This window comes from Vulpes lagopus, chromosome 4 (assembly GCF_018345385.1).
Source record: "Vulpes lagopus strain Blue_001 chromosome 4, ASM1834538v1, whole genome shotgun sequence".
NCBI classification, from domain to species: domain Eukaryota; kingdom Metazoa; phylum Chordata; class Mammalia; order Carnivora; family Canidae; genus Vulpes; species Vulpes lagopus.
In genome coordinates, this window is record NC_054827.1 from 5619958 (window position 1) to 5639269 (window position 19312).

Sequence of the window (19312 nt, forward strand, 5' to 3'; positions counted from 1 at the left end):
AACAGTAAAAAAGGCATATAGATTACAACACTTTTAATTTTTTTAAATGTTTTTAAGATTTTATTTATTTATTCATGAGAGACACACAGAGAGAGAGGCAGAGACACAGGCAGAGGGAGAAGCAGGCTCCATGCAGGGATCCTGATGCAGGACTCAATCCTGGGATCTGGGATCATGACCTGAGCTGAAGGCAGATGCTCAACTGCTGAGCCACCCAGGTGTCCCGATTTCAGCACTTTTAAAAAAGCCAGACAATGTTCCTGTTTTCTAATCAGAGCAGGGATGCTGGGCAACTTAGTGGGATCAGCTCTCTCATGCCCCATCCTCGGCTGTTGGGGGAAGAAAGGTGTTCTATCCTGCAAGGCCTGGAGCGGGAGGGTATTTGCTCAAGCATCCAATGGAGGGCATACAATGCCGAAGAAAAGAAGAGCTGTGAGTCTCAACTGGTTTTCCCACTTAAAAATTAAAAAAAAAATTTTATAGGCTGTTTCTTCTTGATGTAATCCTTGGTGTTTGTAGTTTTTACTGTCTTTCTACAAATCCCCCCCCCCATGCAATTTATATAGTCCAATAACTGCAGTTTTATTTCTTCTTAGAAAGAACTTAAAAGTTCTTAGAAAGAACTAAGTTCTTAGAAACTTAGAAACTTAGAACTTAGAAAGTTCTTAGAAAGAACTTAGAACTTCCTAGTAGTGGAATTACTTGGATCTCTTCTCTTTCCTAATTCGTATTCCCCCATCGTTTATTTATTTTCTTTTGTTTGGTGTTTTCTTCTCCAGGGGGTTGCACAGGTTAGAAATAAAGTGGTCTAGGTAAATTTTATTTCATTTTGATATCATTTCATTTAATATTTTATTTATTTCAGTAATTCATTTAAAAATTAACGCTTCAATGGACAGCATTTTCTACATTCTTTTCAGTTTGCAAGCATGGTGGATTTGGGGGGAAAGAGTAAAAGAGTCTCAATAATCACACCGGTAAAATTCACTTTTGTGAGAAGAAACTCAAGGTCCTGGCTTAGTTAAGCCAGTAGGAAGAGGGTCACATGTGAGTTAGCTAGCAGCATTTTGTAGACTTGCCTCCATGGACTTCAGATGCTCTGCTATCTGAAAACCTCACAGAAAACTTAGCAGAGTGTTTCTCAAGGTATGATGGCTTAATTCAAGTCCCATCATGCTCAGCATTTGTAAACTATGGAGTGATTTAAGTGAAAGATATATTAAAAATGATATTTTTCTCTTTTGTCTAAAAGGCAAAAATAAAACAAGAGTCGGGTTTACTGGATCTTTGAATGAATAAATCAGAATCTGCTATTTCTGCATTTTAACATGAGGAAGTCAACTGAATACACCCATGCCAAAGCTGGACGACACACATTTTCTTCTCAAAGTGAGTAACTTCCTTAGTCTTCACATTAGCTTTATGATTCCCAAAAGGCTTACATGTCAATTATATCTCAATAACGCTAGACGGTAAGAAATTCCCAAAGGGATATTACTTGCTTTAGAGATAAGTATGTATTTTTACAAACAGAAATGGACTTTTAAGTTTTAAAAAAATATAATTATCTTACAATGATCAGTTTCTTTGAAAAGGATTCTCTGGTGACAGTTTTGTTTACATTGACAATCTTTAATATATAATTCTTTATTTTCTTGTTGATACGCTAAGAATTTCATTAATGCTGGAAAGAATAAAAATGTCATTTAATAATAATTATTATTAAGTTTAATTATTTAATAATGGGATTATTTTCTTATTGTCTTAAGAGTGACTTTTTATTTTTTTAATTTTTTTTTATTTTTTAAACATTTTTTTTAATCTTTATTTATTTATGATAGTCACAGAGAGAGAGAGAGAGGCAGAGACACAGGCAGAGGGAGAAGCAGGCTCCATGCACCGGGAGCCCGATGTGGGATTCGATCCCGGGTCTCCAGGATCGCGCCCTGGGCCAAAGGCAGGCGCCAAACCGCTGCGCCACCCAGGGATCCCCAAGAGTGACTTTTTAAAACATATTTTGGTGAGATGTGCTTGTAATTACTGTAGATATTTGTGACCTAAGTACCTTGAGTATTTCAGGCACTTATAATAATTACTTATAATAATAATAATAATACATATATAATTGAAGACTAATACAATTACTTAGGCCTGGTGAAAATAAAGATTTTTGGGGCACCTGGGTGGCTCAGTGGTTGAGCACCTGCCTTTGATTTAGGTCGTGATCCCAGGGTTCTGGGATCGAGTCCTGCATTGGGCTCCTCGCAGGGAGCCTGCTTCTCCCTCTACCTTTGTCTCTGCCTCTGTCTCTCTTATGAATGAATAAATAAAATCTTTAAAAAAAAAAAGGAAAGAAAGATTTTTATTGGTCACTGTTTTATCATTTTTAAATTGTCATCACTTCCAGTTTGGTCAGAAAAAATTACAACCCAAACAAACAAGGAGTCTGGAAAAAGTATATATATTTTTCAGTTAATCTTTCTCACCTTGAAGTTTCGAAGCAAACCATGAAATCATTTTTCTTTCTGAATTGAATTAGTCTTATTTGTTTCTCTATTAGTTTAGGAAGCTCTAAAGGAAACACAAAACAATAGAAATTAGGCAAGGGAAGAGCATAAATTGGGAATTGTTATCATTTTGCTAAATTAAATGACCTCCAGAATCTTCACACTTTTGCCCTATCCCCGGCTCCCTAGCCTCTTTATGCTGCAAGTCATGCAAAGAATTCTCAGTTCAGTGTGAGGTCAACTCAACTGAGGTAATAGCATCCTAAAAAGACAGCATCTACTGCATCTGGAAAGAAGGCACACACATAGGAAAGAGGAATGAACAAAACAAAACAAAACAAAAAAAAATCCACAAAATAAACACTGCAGAAACTAATAATAAGTACACAAAGTACACAAGTGTATTTATTACATTTTTGCAAGCACTTTGTTCTACATTTCAAAAACGCCACCATCAAGCTGTTGGCACATTTATGTACAAAACAGATTAATTGTAATGCCTGCTACAAAGCACTCTTTGTGAAAATACAAACTCTAATACCAGGAAAAAAAAAAAAGCTGAAAGCATCAACATCATTACATAAGTTTAAAAGACAGTTTTAAAAATCATCACAAACTGTTAAGACACAGAACTGAAACACTATAATATAGAATTTAAAGAGGCCCATTAATACTTTTGCTGAATATCTGTAATACTGCATATATCAGAAAATTGTTGAACCAGTAAGATAATCTACATGTAAAAAAAAAAGCAAAACCCCAAATTAATTAAATAATACTACAGAATGCATAATCATGCCACAGATAACCCTAGTAAATACCCCGCTACCTACTACAAGAACTTGTAAAATTACGGATGATGCATGACTAGTCGTTGTACAAAGATTGTTTCACTCATAAATTTTATTAGAAATGCACTTACACTGAGAAAAGATTTCACAATGGTCAAATCAGTGCACGATACTACCTAATTTTTTATACACTGACAAAAATGTCTTGTCAGGCTACAGCATTTTAAAAGACACTTTACAGCATTCTTGTAGCATTAGAAATAATCAAAAGAAGAGTCAAGGTTAAAACAAACACCAATTTTGGTCCAGTAATACTGATTGCTTTTTTTTTAATTCCTTTGATATAGGTACTTCTTATAAATGATTATGACTGAACATTTGGTTAAAATGACTTACTTCAAAGAAAAACACAGATATATCACTACACTTGGAAGGGATACATTCTATCGTGGCCTCTGACCACACTTTAAAAAACACTACAGGTGAACCAACATAGATCGGAAGGCTGCAAGCAAAGCTATTATATTAATGGAAGCCTTTTCAAATATATCATACACATTGGAGGGATAGTTTACAGAGGTGCAATCCGTTAAAACGTTTTAAAGTAGGTAAAACAACTTCGGAGGGGTTAGTGTGCTTATTTTTAATATACCACCTTCATAAAGGTAATTAATGTTCCACATTAGCATATTAAAAGTTCCAATCCAGCCACTGCTTAAATCACAAAGAGATCATTCTTCAATAGTTCACAGTAGTTATTTCCAGTAAAATTGTCTCTATACTAAGCTTTAAAAGGTAAGTCTGGTGTCACAATCTTAAAAAGGCAACTAGCCATGCATTAGCATCACTGTTTCCATGTGCTCACAACATAAACATGAGTAATCAAGAGAGAAATACATCAAGAAAAAAAATACAATGTTAACAAAGATAAGAAGCACTTTTTTTTTTTTACACCTACTCTTACAAATTTAGAAACTGCACCTTAGATTGATGAAAATATGAACCAGGGCCTGTGGTAACGTGGCCACTGATCTCCAGACGGGATTTCCATATTTCAAGAAGAGTCCTCGTGATACCATCTCTGTCTATTGTTCATAATGTACAATGGTCCCTTTGAAGGTTACCTGTAGTTAAACTAGTTACCGAAACCAAAACTAAAAAGTATAAAAAGCTATTTTTCTTCTCAAAACATAAGAAATAATGCAAAAGGTGTTATGTATCAACACATGGGAAGTGGTTAAAAATCAAATAAAATCTCTGCACTTGACAATGTTAGTATCTTCAATCTTACAGAATTATTTAAATGAGTGTGAGAAATTTAAAAAAGGAAAAGGCTGGATAGGAGCTTGTAGAAGAGATTTGTTCACACCAATTTAACAAATTAGGAAATTATGTGCTAAACAACCAAGAATTGTGGTCAGGTGATTCATAAGTCACCCTACAGATCATTGATGAGAAGCACTCCCATTTTAGTTTTCACAAGGTTGGACGGTTGGATGGCCCTTCGTTAAACACCAATGCATCTAGATGGCAGGCAGGACAGGCAGGGCGGATTTATGTGTAGGCGTTGAGCCGCTCTTTGGAGCGAGTAGAGTGGATGTCATGAAGCTCTTGCTCCTCCTTCGACTTGATGTCCTCGTATTTCTGCATCCGGCAGGCATCTTTCACGTAAGCCCAGTTGGCAGACAGAACCATAAGGTAGTGAACCTAATCAAAGACAGAAATAATTTATACTGGAAGTCTGGTCAGTGTCTTCCTTACACCTCACCATCAGGAAAGAAATAGTCGAATTATACGCTTAGGTAGGGCATGTGTGCTAATACAACGGAACCCAAATCTCTGCGGTAAGAGGAACAAGATAAATAGGTTGTTCCTTCTCACGCCTCTGACTACATGAGAGCATCTTCTCAGCTCCCCATCTTTCAGAATCTCTCTCTCTCTCTTCTTCTTTTTCAAGTCTGGAGGAGCCAATGTGGATTCTTAATTTTTATGTGATCACTTGTTTGTTTTTCGCTCTTTCTCTCACTCCTGGTCCACAGAGAGAGATAAAGCAGTTTTCCAAATGATGGCTTCTGATGGGTGAATATGAAAGAGGAACTAAGTTGTTAATTGTTTACTTGATCTGAAATTTAGTTTTTTTAAGATTTTATTTATTTGTTTATGAGAGACAGAGAGAGAGAGGCAGAGACACAGGCAGAGGGAGAAGCAGGCTCCCCATGGGGAGCCTGATGTGGGACTCGATCCCGGGACCCCAGGGTCACGCCCTGAGCCAAAGGCAGATGCTCAACCACTGAGCCACCCAGGCATCCCTTGATCTGAACTTCAAAGGGTGGGCGATATTTTTATCCATAATTTAGTAAAAGAGAACACTAACATTTTGATTAGTGAAGAATACTTTGAAAGACAGAAGGTAGGCTGGTTTTAGAAAAGTACAGATAGACATAAAGAACACAAAGTCAACTCTAAGTGGTGACTATTGTGATATGTTAAGGCGGTCAACAGGCAGTAGGGAAAAAATGACAATTCTGACACGGCAATATGGAAAAGGTGCATACCAATTAGAATACCAATAGGAATTTCAGAATGTTCTCTTTCCTCTGAAATTCTGCATTCTGTTTAGTGGAAATCATAAGCCACCTGCAAGCAAGAGCTGTGAGTTCTGCTCTTGCACTCTGTCATTTTCATACTGAAGCCTGAATCACTACATACATGTGGACGGAGCAGAGGTTATACACATGACCAAATTCATGTGGCACTTTGCTGTGGTTGCTCTGAAAACAAAAGTACTGTGGAGCATGTTTAGCAAGTAGTGGGTACTCAGAATATGTTTTAACTGAATGAATATATTTTTAGATGTACAAAAACCTTCTTTTAAAGTCAGAGAAAATATGACCCCTAAATTACCATTAAATATGTCTGAGTGAAAAATTGAAAGGAGTGTCATTCTGGTTTAGAAACTGGCAGTTTCCAAGAGGTCTTTGGACATTTCCTCTGGCCTTAGGGGGACACCAGCTGCCAGGCTCATTACTGTCCCTCACGTGGGTGAACAGCAGTCCCTGGGACCTGGTGCAATGCCAAGAAGACCCCTTTTGCCTACAGAACTTCCTAACACCTCTGAAAATTTAAATGGAGTAAATCACATTAGTTTTAGTTTAAATTCTTACTATTTCTGCCTTAAGTTACAGATGGTGTTTTAAATATTTTGGTAGAGAAGAACTGATCTCAAATTTCTCTTCTCTAATATGGAAATAATAATGGTAGTCTACTTTGAGTGTTCAGAGAGTTGGTGATGAGGTCAACGACAGTTGCTGTATTACGACTATTGAATGTATTCATGTACTTAAGCATTTGGTGGTGCTTTTAACGGAGCAAGATGTAAAGAATCTATTGACAGTACCATTGGTACTAATATTAGTGCCAGGAACAGAAGGAGTAATTATGTTATATTATCCCTGTCTCCTAAAACCTAAACTATTATCAGAGCTAAAGAATTGGAAATACTGATGTCAATCAGTAGTTAACTGTTATTTATTTCTTAAGGCATTTATGATTTGCATATATTTAGATATCCAAAAGGATGCTTAGTACTTAAAAATAATACTCTAAAACTCTTGTAGTTTGCAATAAAATTTGTTTATAACTTAATATCTAAATTTATGCAAAGTATAGATTCCTTAAGAAATACATAACATCTGAATTACTACTATCTTAAGATCTTTTTTGATGATAGAACCATTTCAGAGTAGGCATTTTTAGGGACATTTGAATAACAGTATTCATTTAGACAGGTCCTTTTTCAGTAATGTATGCCTAAAGGCATGCATTCTTACACAGAGTTTTATACACACTCATGTGTAGCAAATGTGAACACACAATTTATTACACACCTCTTTACAAAAAGTGCTTTGATATACCTCTTATACATGAGTGCATACTGTTTGAACATACACAAGTCCCTAAAAATTTTCCATCAGACAGGAATGTATATATGAATGTGTTTCCTCTTACTGCACAACCAGGCTGGGTGTTCCCTGGGACACTGTTGTCCGGAACATCACTGCCCAGAACATGTAATGCTTCCCCAGGGCATATTTTAGCATTGATTTTAGGCTGAGAATATAAATCCTTTGCTTATTGTTTTATTGTGACCCCTCCAATCAATTAGCCAACATGATCTTCTTGTTGATCATAAGCACCTCATGTTCTGAAATAAAATTCCTGTGTACAAGTTTATACACTCAATCTAAAATGTTGAACAATTAGCATGATAAGAAATTAACAAAGTGTCTGAAAATTCACTTTAGCACTGACCCAGTCATTTCTCTTATTTTTAAAAATCATTTTGCGGAAACAGAATCAAATCTCAAGTGTTTATAAAGTCACTAAAAAAAAACAAAAACAAAAAAACTGGTCTGGAATAGCTTATCAGTACCTTACCACTGATTAGTTCCTAGTTTTCTTCTTTTTTTAAGATTTTATTTATTTATTTATTTAGAAAGTGAGGGAGGGGCAGAGCGAGAGGCAGAGGAGTTTCAAGCAGACTCCCCATTGAGCAAGGAACCCTAGGTGGGGCTTGATCCTACCACTCCAAGATCATGACTTGAGCCAAAATCAAGAGCTGGGTGCTTAACTGACTGAGCCACCCATGTGCTCCCTTCATTTTATTCTTTGACAAGGGAGAAAACACTCATAGTTTTTAAAAAGTGCTCCTTTCACCAACACATCAGACAATGGATTGGCATTATACGGAAAGGAATTAAAGAAACCTGAATCAATTCATCATTCCTGCATATTGATTTGACTAGAATATTTGTGAGGTTCCCAGGCACATTCTGGAGTTCTATTCTACTTCACTTTTGTATTATTACTTTGCATACCAGGATGCAAATCTAAGGACTGGAAGACGGAAGACCTTGGCTGCAAAGACTATTCCTGATGCTCCAGGCATCTGTCCACTGTTGGTCTTTGGTGGTCGGGTGAGCAACCTGGACTTCCCAGTGAGTTACCAAGGAAGTTACCTGCGACATTGCAGGTCCTCACCACCCAGTATAAGCTTGACTTGAAAAACTTGTTCTTTGTATTTCTGAACTAAATTAGAGATTAAAGTAATGACACAAAACAATTGACATCTGTATTAAGAAGATTAAATTAATCCTTTTTCCATAAGTGACTCAATAATGGCTTTTCTTTATGTCCTTGAATGAGGAAGAGGAAAGGATAATGTGAGGAACGGATTAGATTACCTAGAATACCACATCGATACAGACCTAGATGATCCAGAGGTGATTTTTTATGTTAATAGCAGCGATCTAATATCTGAAACACTAATGCATTTACTTATTTTTGTTCACGTTACCAAGATGATTGAGTGTGTTAATCCTTAAACTGCTTACTGAATAGTCTCTCTATTGTAACAATAATAGTTTTTCAGATTAAGCCTTGTGTTTTTTGTTTGTTCCCTGTTACCACCCTCTCCCCCCCCCTTTTTTTACTGATACTAAAACCAATAGGATTAGTATGGACTTCAGGATTGGAGACAAATGATCATCGCAATGAGTAAATCACCTTGTCATTCAAATAGAAAAACCAAGCCTCAGAGCTCCAGGTCTTACCATAGCAATAACAGCTGCCCCGGCCCCGGCAAGCGCCACAATGAACAAGTGGAAGGTCATGTTCAGCTGCAAAGAAACCAACAGAGAATCAAAACCCGTGTCAGGGTTACAAGCAGAAGAGAGATCAGGATGGCTGCTGTCTTACGAAGAAGAACTCTGCATCTTTAACGAAAGTGCACTTAGGATACAAAACATTATTACAGCATCTTTTCTCCTGCAAATTATTGAAGTCTTTGCAACTGCAGCATTTTAGTATAATTTTATTACAAAGACGATATCGTCCTTAGTAATGATAATTTTCAGTAATATAACTATATAAGGCTACATTATCCTTTTACCTAATAATATTAAAAATGTTCAACTTATATGAAAATGATAGTTTCTGGAAAAAATATATTTGTTATAATTTATACTGAAATAGAGCATCTCATTCATATTTATTCTCCACTCACCCTGCATAAGATCACTGTGAGTAAAAATGCCTCTGAGAGGGAAGGGGGAAAATTCAATATAGATTTACTTATATTTTAAATGTATATTAAATATATTTAATAAATAATATATTTAAATATGTTTAAATATATTTTACTTATATTTTTCAAATAACAAATGTGGCTAAAATTTGGGCAATATAAACAGCTTTAAAAACATTTACCTCGGTAGATTCACACATCCTCAGGAAATTCTCAGAGACGGTGCAAATTTTCTTTTCCTCTCCAATTGTCACAATCCCTACATGTAGAAAATTATAGCTTGGTTTATAAATGTTTTCAAGAGCCCAGAGAAAGAAAAAGAATCTTGCTGATAAAAACTAAGCAAGTTCCATTTTATGCCATAGTATAATGGAAACCTCCTTCAGTTTTTATTGCTAGATAATAATTATAACCTGAATTATGAATGGAAGATAAAAATTATTTAGCCCTCAAGCAATTTACGACATTTTTGATCTGAATTCAATTGGACCTAGCCACCAGAATCTCTGGATTCAATTGTAGCCGGTTGATTGGTTTGGTCCATTAATGCAGTGGTGTAGGCATCACAATTATTTTGATTACTATGTCCCAGACTGTGCTGAAGTGTGGATCTAAATTTATTCTGCTGGTACAAAGCTTCTATTAGTCTATAAAAGCATATTGCCCAAAGGAGTAATTTTTTTCTGTTAATATTGAAAACAGTGCTAATAGTAGGGGGGAAAAACCCTATAATTTTGCTCATATTCACCCTTGCTTTCAGTTGGTTTTTATAGACCAACTGCATTAGAATCACCTGGGGAATGCTCAAAAGTATGCATTTCTGGACTCCACCACAGAACCGTCAAGCCAGAACCTGTGAGTGTTTGCCAGGAGTATTGCGCTTTTAACACGCACATGGGTGATACACTGCCACAGATCTCATTTTACAGAAAAGTGACCAAGGCTATCCTAAAATGGGTCTTTAATTTTGTTTTGAGAACTACGGAAGCAAAAGTGAAAAAAAAAAACCCCACAAGTTCTGGGCAAACTCACACCTAAGCTTTTAGCACTGCCTGCCTTCTCTTAATTTTAACACGCGCATATACACACACCTTCAGCTTTGAGGCACACTGTCCGCTCTCACTCTCTATGGGCCTCCTGCCACTCTCCTTTGCCAATAGCCTGTGCAGTTATTTTCATTTTAAAAAATAACTTCTTGCGGTCCATCACATGCAGATGTGCTTCTCTGTGACCTTTCCTTTCTGCCAAGAGTGGAGGTGCTAAGAGGGGAGAGGGGGACATAAGAACCCCCTAAGATGTGTCTAAGAAAGCTTCTTGGGAAAGGACACCCTTCTCCACGCTGACCTACTACCCACTTCGCTGGTGTGGAATCCCTGGGCCCTGCACATGGTTTCCTGGCCTGTGTCTTTGTTCGCCTCTGCAGCAGAACGCCTAGAAAGCTCTGACTATGCTCACTGTCTGCGATCCCCTTATTTTCCTTTCTATTTGAACCCTTTCCATTCAGCTCTTGTCTCAAGCTTCCATGGGAATCCGCAGTGCCCTGCACATAATCCAACGATGAGTTCTCCAAGCTGCCCTCCCGGGCCACTGGCTCCCTCTCCTTCCTTAGATCCCCAACCCCACGGACTCCTGGTTTTGTCCTTCGGTTGTCACGGGCTCCCTTGCTCTTGGACTTATCTCAGGGGAGCTCCCAGCGTGCACACCTCGGTCACCTTTGTCCCCTCCCATCTCACGGGAGTCTCCAAGCCTGCTAACAATGATCAACAGCTCCCTCCAATCCTCTCAGCCAGCTCCCTGTGCTTCTCTCCAGAAATCCAGACTCCTCTACCCAATTTCTCACCTGCCACCTCTGTTTTGGTTCCTAGTAGGTCTCAGCATCTTCAGAGTGAACTCTGACCTCCCTTGCCCGCCATGTACCCAAGGAGTTGCTTCTTGTAGGCTTCTTGGCTCATCTGACAGCAAGTCTTCCCTGTGGTCCGGGGAACCAGGGCATTCCCCTGGATTCCTCCTTTTCTCTCAAACCCACAGGCCCACCGATCAGGACATTCTGCAGCCCCTCGCTTCCAAAGGCAGAGAGCACCAGGCCACTTCTCCTTACTTCTCCCCCTACCGCCCACCTGAGCCCACCTGAGCCCACCTGAATCACCTCAGGGCTACTACAAGAATGCCACTCGGCTTCTCTGCTTCTACTCTTGCGACAGTCCGTTCTCCATTCGGCCACCATAGTGATTCTTCTAGAATGTATGGGGGATAATGCTTCTCTTCTGCCCAAATATTCTCTACTTTCTGTGGAATAAAAGTCTCTGCATGGATGACGTCCTGCCATGCACTCAGCATGGTGTTCCACGATTCCGACTCCATCCCAATCTGCTCTCCCTGCTTGTTCTACTTCAGCCACACGGGCCTCTCTGTTGTTGTTGAAGATGCCAGGCATGGAGCTGCTTTGGTAACTTGGCCTGGATCTTCCCTCTGCTATGAATATTCCCACGACCCTCATGTCTTTCCGATAACAGCTATTTGGTGAAGCCTTCCCCCATCCCCTTTGAAATACTGTAACCCAAGCCTTCCACTCAGTCTCCAGTGCTCCTGATGTTACACACACACACACACACACACACACACACACACACACAATCTAGTTATTATGATATAATACCATATACCACAAATATACATATTGCAAGTTAATTATAGTTTGTAAATCCATGTTTGTGTAATATGAAGCTATGAAAATGAGCAAGTTATTTCATGACTCATTTTGAAATATGGCAAACGCTAATAGGGCAAAGCATCTGTAAGTTCCCCGACCCCGTGAACTCTATGATACCCCTGCTTGCCATTAGGTCTGTAAGACATGTATACACGTATCACATACAGGGGAATGGATGGGGAAATGTAAGTAAAGACTAAGCAGGCATCCGAGCTATTACCATGATCAGAGTCCCCATGATGCATTTCAAAGGCCTTGATCCCCTAAAAGCAAAGATACCATCTAGATGTAATGAGACAACTTTGCAAAATAAGGGAAATCGCTTCATAGCATGTCCTTATCTACTCAACCACCTTTTTTTTTTTTTTTATGACATTAGTTTGTACTGATCATGACCCAGACTTGGGGGAGTGTCCTTTTCTGCACTGACGCCCCTTGCTCACTTGATTATGCACGTACACTCAGGATTCTTATTGAGGGCATATAATCTGGAAGGCAGATTAAGTGCCATCCAGGAAGTAGAGTCTGTATTAAGGGCAAACAGAAAGACTTAATAGCTGATGTAAAAGGTTGCATGACATCTGAAAAGTGGCCTCTCTTCCACATCATGGCGAAAAGTTAAACTGGAATGAATCTTGATGAATATGTTGTAAACAGTGCTATGGTTCAAAGGGCAGCTTTAATCCTAGTCATGGTTTACACCTACTATATGTGTGTCCCATATAATATTTGGACATGCTGTACTAAAAAAAATTGCTTGTTTATCTGAAACTGAAACTTCACTAGGCGGCTCCTGTTGGCTGGCAATCCTGTTGGAGAGACCGGCCACCTCTCTTCCAATTTCCAATGTTCAGATCAACAGAACAGGAGGAAAACATTGACGGGGAGGGACTGACGCCAGAGCCATGTTTCCAAGCAGCTGTTCTCCCATGACCTCCAGCAGCTGTTGGGGATGCTTTCCCTTCCTGTGTTTATGTGCGACAGGATTCCAAGACTGAAACCTCTCCGGTGGAAGAGCTGTCCTTATTCTCTCTGTGGTCTTCTTGCCAAGAACTGCATCCACAGAGCAGACCCAGCTTTTCATTAGGACCAGGCAAAGGAGGCTTAGGACTCCAGTTTATGGGATGGAGAGGAGGCTACAGCTTTGGAGCATACAGTTGGCTTACTGTACCCTATGATCTACCTATAGCACTCCACTGAGTCCCAAGCCTGCAGATACCACCTAGTGGAATGTTCTCCACTTTCCTGAGCTATCAGGAAACCTTTTAGAGAAAATCATAGGGAGCACTCCCAGATGTTCATGGGGTAGATTTTAACAGCCAGCCTATGGGACAAAATCCACCCAAACATGTGGATTTCCATATATTTTGTTAACTTTTGTAGCTCTATATTTTTTACAAATGATGGAACAGAATTCCAAATAAGTTAGGTGAGATTCGGTCCATTTCTCCACGTTCATGGAGCAGTTCACAAGCAGTACTTGTTTCAAGAGGAGAGATTGGCAGGCTGATTTGTAATGACCACAGATCCTGAAAAAAGACTGTTGGGGTTTGAGTCCTGGCTCTGTCACATCCTATCCCTATACCCTGGGCAACTCATTTAACCTCTCTATATCATTTATAAAGAGGATAATAATATTGTCCAGCATACAGAAGTGTTGGAAGGATCAAACACGGTAACATGGACAATAAGGTCTGTGTATCACAAGCCTACACACACATAAGAAACCATTTTTATCACATGGAGGTTTTAGCCCTGAACAAAAATAACCAACTGCTGGTTGGTTTAACATTATTTGATTTTGTTATTATAAAATGAGAAGCTTTTCTGCCTTATTTCGAAAACCAGAGAAGCACCTATTTCTCAGATGATCTTCACACTAGACTTCACAAATTGTATAGTTTGTCATGGGAACATAAGAGTAGATCCGAGAAACACATCCAGTCTGGAAAGGCACAAAGGAATCGTGACAAGGACATCACAATTGTATCTTGCCAGTACCAGAAAATACACCCGTATAGTCTGTTCAAACATACATGTTTGTATATTCATGTTATGAGACCAACTTCCAATCATTCCTCAACTCCTACACATTTAAATAAAAAAAAATGTCTGAAAGGTGAATACACGGTGACATGTCTCAAGTATACATTTCTCATCGATCTGTGATGGTTCCAGGGTGATTGGCACTATTTCAGAGGCAGTCATTTAGGTAAAACAACAGGAGGCCTCATTTTAGTTCGAGATCCACTTACCAAACTGACGAAGGTCTAAGCAGAGATTGGCTCCCTCCACTAAGGTGGTGTTTCGGCAAATGGTCCACAGGTTGAAGTACATGTAGACTGGCAGGGAGGTGAAAGCCGTGACCCCCAGCCAGGCCAACATGAAAAGGTATGTCAGCATGATAAACTGCAACAGATAAAAAGTCAAGAGAGAAAACATGTAATCTACTGGAAAAGAAGATTTTTGTGACTAATTTACAAAATCCAATCTGAAGTGTTAAGTGTCCTTGTCACAGCACCACGGGAAGCTGAGAGATGTTGAATAACGTGGGTTCTGTGAAGAACCTGCTGGAAGATCTCCTCATGGCACAGGTGCCCAGCGACAAGGGAAGAAACAATCCATCTGCATCATAATGTCTGTTTCATTCATGTATTGGTCTCAAAAATCTCACCTCCTATTTTTTAAGAAAAAAAAACTTTAGAAAACAGCAACTGGTACATTTATGGGGGGTTTTGCAAAGTTAAAACATTGTCAGTAAATTTATGTTACAACTACACAAGCACCATTCACACCATGAGAATATAAGCACTTAATCAGGCTTCCATTTAATATTGAACATGTAGTAATTCTCAAGTCATTTTAGTATTGATGATATAAGTGCATACTCCTCCTTTTCAGTGATTTCCGTAAATGTTAAATCTGAAGTCTTCTTTCTTGAATATTAATTTTATTAATTTTATTTTTGCATTTTACATTTTCATGGCAAAATGTGATTTTAAGTTTGAAAATAAAGATTTTTTTCTGCTTATTTCAGAAGTATTTTTAGTATTTATAAAATGAAGAAAAGGGCTTTTCATGTGCTCAGATAGTGTTGAATAAGGGACTTACTTTCAGCATAGGTTAAATGGATTTTTAGTTAATCATGACTTACATGCTGGATAAAAAGTCAGCTGCACACATTGGTAGATGGATGAAGAGCTGGTAAAAGATAGATGTAGTAACCTGGCTTCACCTTACTTATCAACTATTTAACCCATATTATCTACATGTAAAGTTGTCCCCATAAATATACACCTTGAATTCCTAAGCTAACACTTTTATTAACAACTGTATTTCGGAAGTAACTGCAAAAGAACAATTTTAAGTCACAATACCCTGAGGCTTAAATGCAGGCTTGAATGCACACATTGATACAAATTGATTATATTTCTCAAAGCAAGTTATGTGTCAATGGATTCATTAGCATATTTCCCATGATCATAGGAATAATTCATTATATGAAGTGCCCACATAGACAAACACCAACTAAAATAGAGACTGGTAGGCAGATAGCCTCACGGGAATTGCCACGTGGTATTTTTAAATGTAATTATTTTATTTAAATTCAATTTAACTAACATATAGTGTATTATTGTTACAGAGGTAGAGTTTAGTGATGCATCAGTTGCATACAACACCCAGTGCTCATCACATCACATGCCCGCCTTAATGCCCATCACCCGGTTACCCATCCACAACCCCCTCCCCTCCTGCAACCCTCAGTTTGTTTCCTATAGTTAAAGGTCTCTTATGGTTTGTCTTCCTCTCTGATTTCATCTTATGTGTCCTTCCTTTCCCCTATGTCACGTGGCATTAACGAATCACACTCAGATATCAGAGACTGAAATCAAGATTATCCTCGAAAAGTAGCTGAAGAAGAAAATCACTATTGTAGGGATTGTTCTACTGCAATATCTGGCTCTTCTCATTTGAATCCCATATCTGTGAATAAGACTATAGCCTTCGCTGCCATCACTCATGTCCCTGACCTTACTTAGGATTAGCAAGTCATCTTCCAGCAAAACACAAAGAACATGAAAGGAGAGTTTTCAGAACCACATTCTTGTCCACTCTTCAATGTCTGCTTCATACCTTTATGCACTCCTCCAGTCCACAAATACTGTGTTAGCAACTGTGTGCATTAGCTCGTGCTCTATGCCCTGGTGATGCACAAGGTGGGGAATGCAGTTTTCTGACTGCAGGAACATCCAGCTTGGTGGACTTCATACTCATACGAGGTGAGACACCCTCCCAAGTAACTCACATCGCAGTCTCCTCTCTCAATCTTCAGTTTTGCTGTCTGTGATTATATTTTGTCCCTGTCCCCCAAAGGGATGTAATTTTACTTCCCTTTCTTTCTCCCAATCCAACTACCCTTAACAATATCTGCAAATCAACACTGGAAGTTGCAGAGAGATGTGTTCTGTTTGCATATGCATTTCCGCGTGTACCAGACGATGATCAGAATTTGCATCCTGACAGAGATCCACTCCAAATTTTATTGCCCTTCCTTCCCTTTTTATCTGTGTAGATTGTGTATTGTGAGAAGTTCGGGCACCTTACAGTATGACTTCTTTTAAAAGTGGCATCTTCTAAAAGATTTCCTGAAGACTGTGCTGCATTTATATAATCAGGCTCAGAACATGGGATACCCAGCACATGTGAATAGGGTGAAATTGTATCTCTTAAAAGATTTTTAAATTTATTTATTTGAAAGAACGAGAGCATGGCATGTGGGTCGGGAAGAGGGGCAGAAGAGGAGGGAGACAGAATCTGGAGCAGGCTCCACACTCAGCATGGAGCCTGACAGGGGGCTTGACTCCACGACTGCGAGATCATGACCTGAGCTGAAACCAAGAGTTGGATGCTTACCTGACTGAGCCACCCAGGTGCCCCTGAAATTATATTTTTAGTCTTTTAAACATACTCTATTAGCTAATATGGCAGTAGGATTCTATTTGAAAGTGTCTGAAATATGCACGCAAAAAACTAAATTTCTATAGACACGTGGTTCCCTTCTGAGATTCAGAGGCAGCTTCTAGAAGACTTTTGGAGAGAACCAGTAGTGTATTCTGGGTTAACTTGAATGCCTCAAGTCATGCTTTCAAAATGACAATACAGAATAAAATAAATACACTGAATGAAACTACATCTCTTAGTCAACTCTATTAATCCCTTTGGCGATGAGTTAAAGAGTGACTTTATGACTTCAGTAAATCTCAAACAAGTGAAACTCAATTAATTCTCAGAAGATATACTAAAGCAACACTTTCAAAAAATGGAAAACTTGGTGTCACTGTCATGTTAGAGCTTATGCATCTACATTAAAGTTGTGTTGTGATTAACATAGAGATTCCTGAGATTATGGGTAGTAGGGGATTCATACAACAGATAAGAGCCAAGATAAAGCCAATGATACCTGAGATCAAACCTTCTCCTATAAATTGAAAAAGGTCATAGGATTTCGGAAACTCGGAACATGATTAAACACATACTTTCTAATAACACTGCTTAATCTCCTCCTGAATCTGACTTCCTGCTAGCCTCTATTCTGCAGTAGCAATGGTTGGCAGTTTGAAGAGCCAGCACTGTCCTAGCAGTGACCTTGAACTACGATTTGGCAAACATATTTATACTCTTACGTCCAAGATGAAACAAAGCCTGGTCTTAAAACATTAGAAAATAAAACCTGTTGAATATCAACTTATTTAAATCACTGAAGGAACTGGAGCAAATATCCTTTAATGGCCATTTACTCTTTTAGAGTAAATCACTTTTAGAATTATTCTCAACAAATACTTATGAGGGCCTAATGAGTGTAAAAGTGTATCTGGGGATTTCAGTCAGAGAAAGCAACAAACACTTCGCCCTTATTTTTCTGCATCCGAAGAATACAAATATTCCGTGTGGACATCTAGACAGTAGGTTTTGGTAGTCTGTGGTAAACACTCTGTTTGCATCTACCAGAGAGAAAGGGAAATATTTTCGGGTGCTCTTTATTCTTTCTCTTTTCTGGAATTGGAATGAAGCAAATCCACAGACGAAGCTCAGTGGGCAGGGTGGCTGCTGGCTCGGAATCCCTCCATTCTCTCGGCCTTATGAGCCCAGTGTAGGTGAGAAAGGTCGGTTAGGCCTCAAAGTATGGATAAGAATGCTTCATGTCCCAGGACCCATTCACTCCTAACGTTGCTAATCTGTACAATCTGAGGAAAGTCATTTTCCATTCTTTGCCATTTGATTCTGTTCTGTAAGAGAGTAGAGACTGACTTATCCAGCACCAACATGCCGCTCACTGCCTGTGTCTCTAATCTGAATGTCACATTTATTTAGCAATAAAGGGGAGATTTATAACACACTGATTAAAAGCACAGACTTCTGAGCTGGATGGAGTCGGGTTGCTTGTTCTGCTGCTGTGACTGCCTTTGTGAAAGGAGACTACCTGCTAAATTGATCTTACATGATTTAGGGAGGCCGGAGCGAGGTAGCTCATAAAAATCACTTAGCCTAGAATCTGGCTCCTAAGAAGCACAGACAAAATATTAGCTATTTTTATGCAAGACAGCATTATTGTGATTATTGCCACTACTATGCAAATATACGTTTTGCCTGACTGATAGGATTGTACAGAATAAGGGAATTAGATTTTGTTCACATGTGGAGAAAGTAAAAAAGAAGTTCTCGAGTCTGGGAAAGTTATTCAGAGTGGGCTCCCACTCGAAGAGAAAGGCTCTAGAAAGTTTGGAAACCACCCCAAAACTGAGGAAATCTTGTTAATGGAACTCCTCGGAGGGAAAAAAAAATGAAAGGGCCTCTTTATTAACATTTTCATTATTTGCAATTGTCGATCTCAAGGCTAATTTATAGTCTGCAGAACATGGGCCACGATGCAGCGGCTCGAAGTCACTGGAAGCCCCGGGACAGTAATCGGTGTGCCTTTGGCTGCATCCTCTCCAGCGTCTCGGGTTTCTTTTGGTCCCAGGGGATTTCTCCAAAGCTTCCTTTGAAGGTGCTGTTCACTGCAGAATGGGACTTATAATTCAATAGGGTTGGATTCCAAGTGGACTGGGACACTTTGAACTGTATCACTGCTGCCTCTTTATGGGCCGATGGAAGGCATGACTTTGGAAACTGCGGCAGGGACGCACGCTGGCTCCCCAGCCAGGCTGCGACGTCCCGG

The 19312-nt window shown here is 39.0% G+C and overlaps 1 protein-coding gene across 2 annotated transcripts in view; it reads right to left on the reverse strand.

Annotated features, from left to right (window-relative positions):
- Positions 1-2886: 2886 nt before the first annotated feature.
- The window catches only part of GPM6A (glycoprotein M6A), a 333463-nt gene continuing 317037 nt past the window's right edge, over positions 2887-19312 (reverse strand). For both annotated transcript variants that reach the window (XM_041753580.1, XM_041753578.1), the window contains exons 4-7: positions 14349-14502; positions 9566-9642; positions 8911-8976; positions 2887-5005 (exon numbers count right to left, since the gene is read on the reverse strand). In XM_041753580.1, coding sequence (XP_041609514.1) covers positions 4853-5005; positions 8911-8976; positions 9566-9642; positions 14349-14502 — 450 coding nt within the window. In that variant the 3' untranslated portion in view covers positions 2887-4852. The remainder of the gene's footprint in view (positions 5006-8910; positions 8977-9565; positions 9643-14348; positions 14503-19312) is intronic.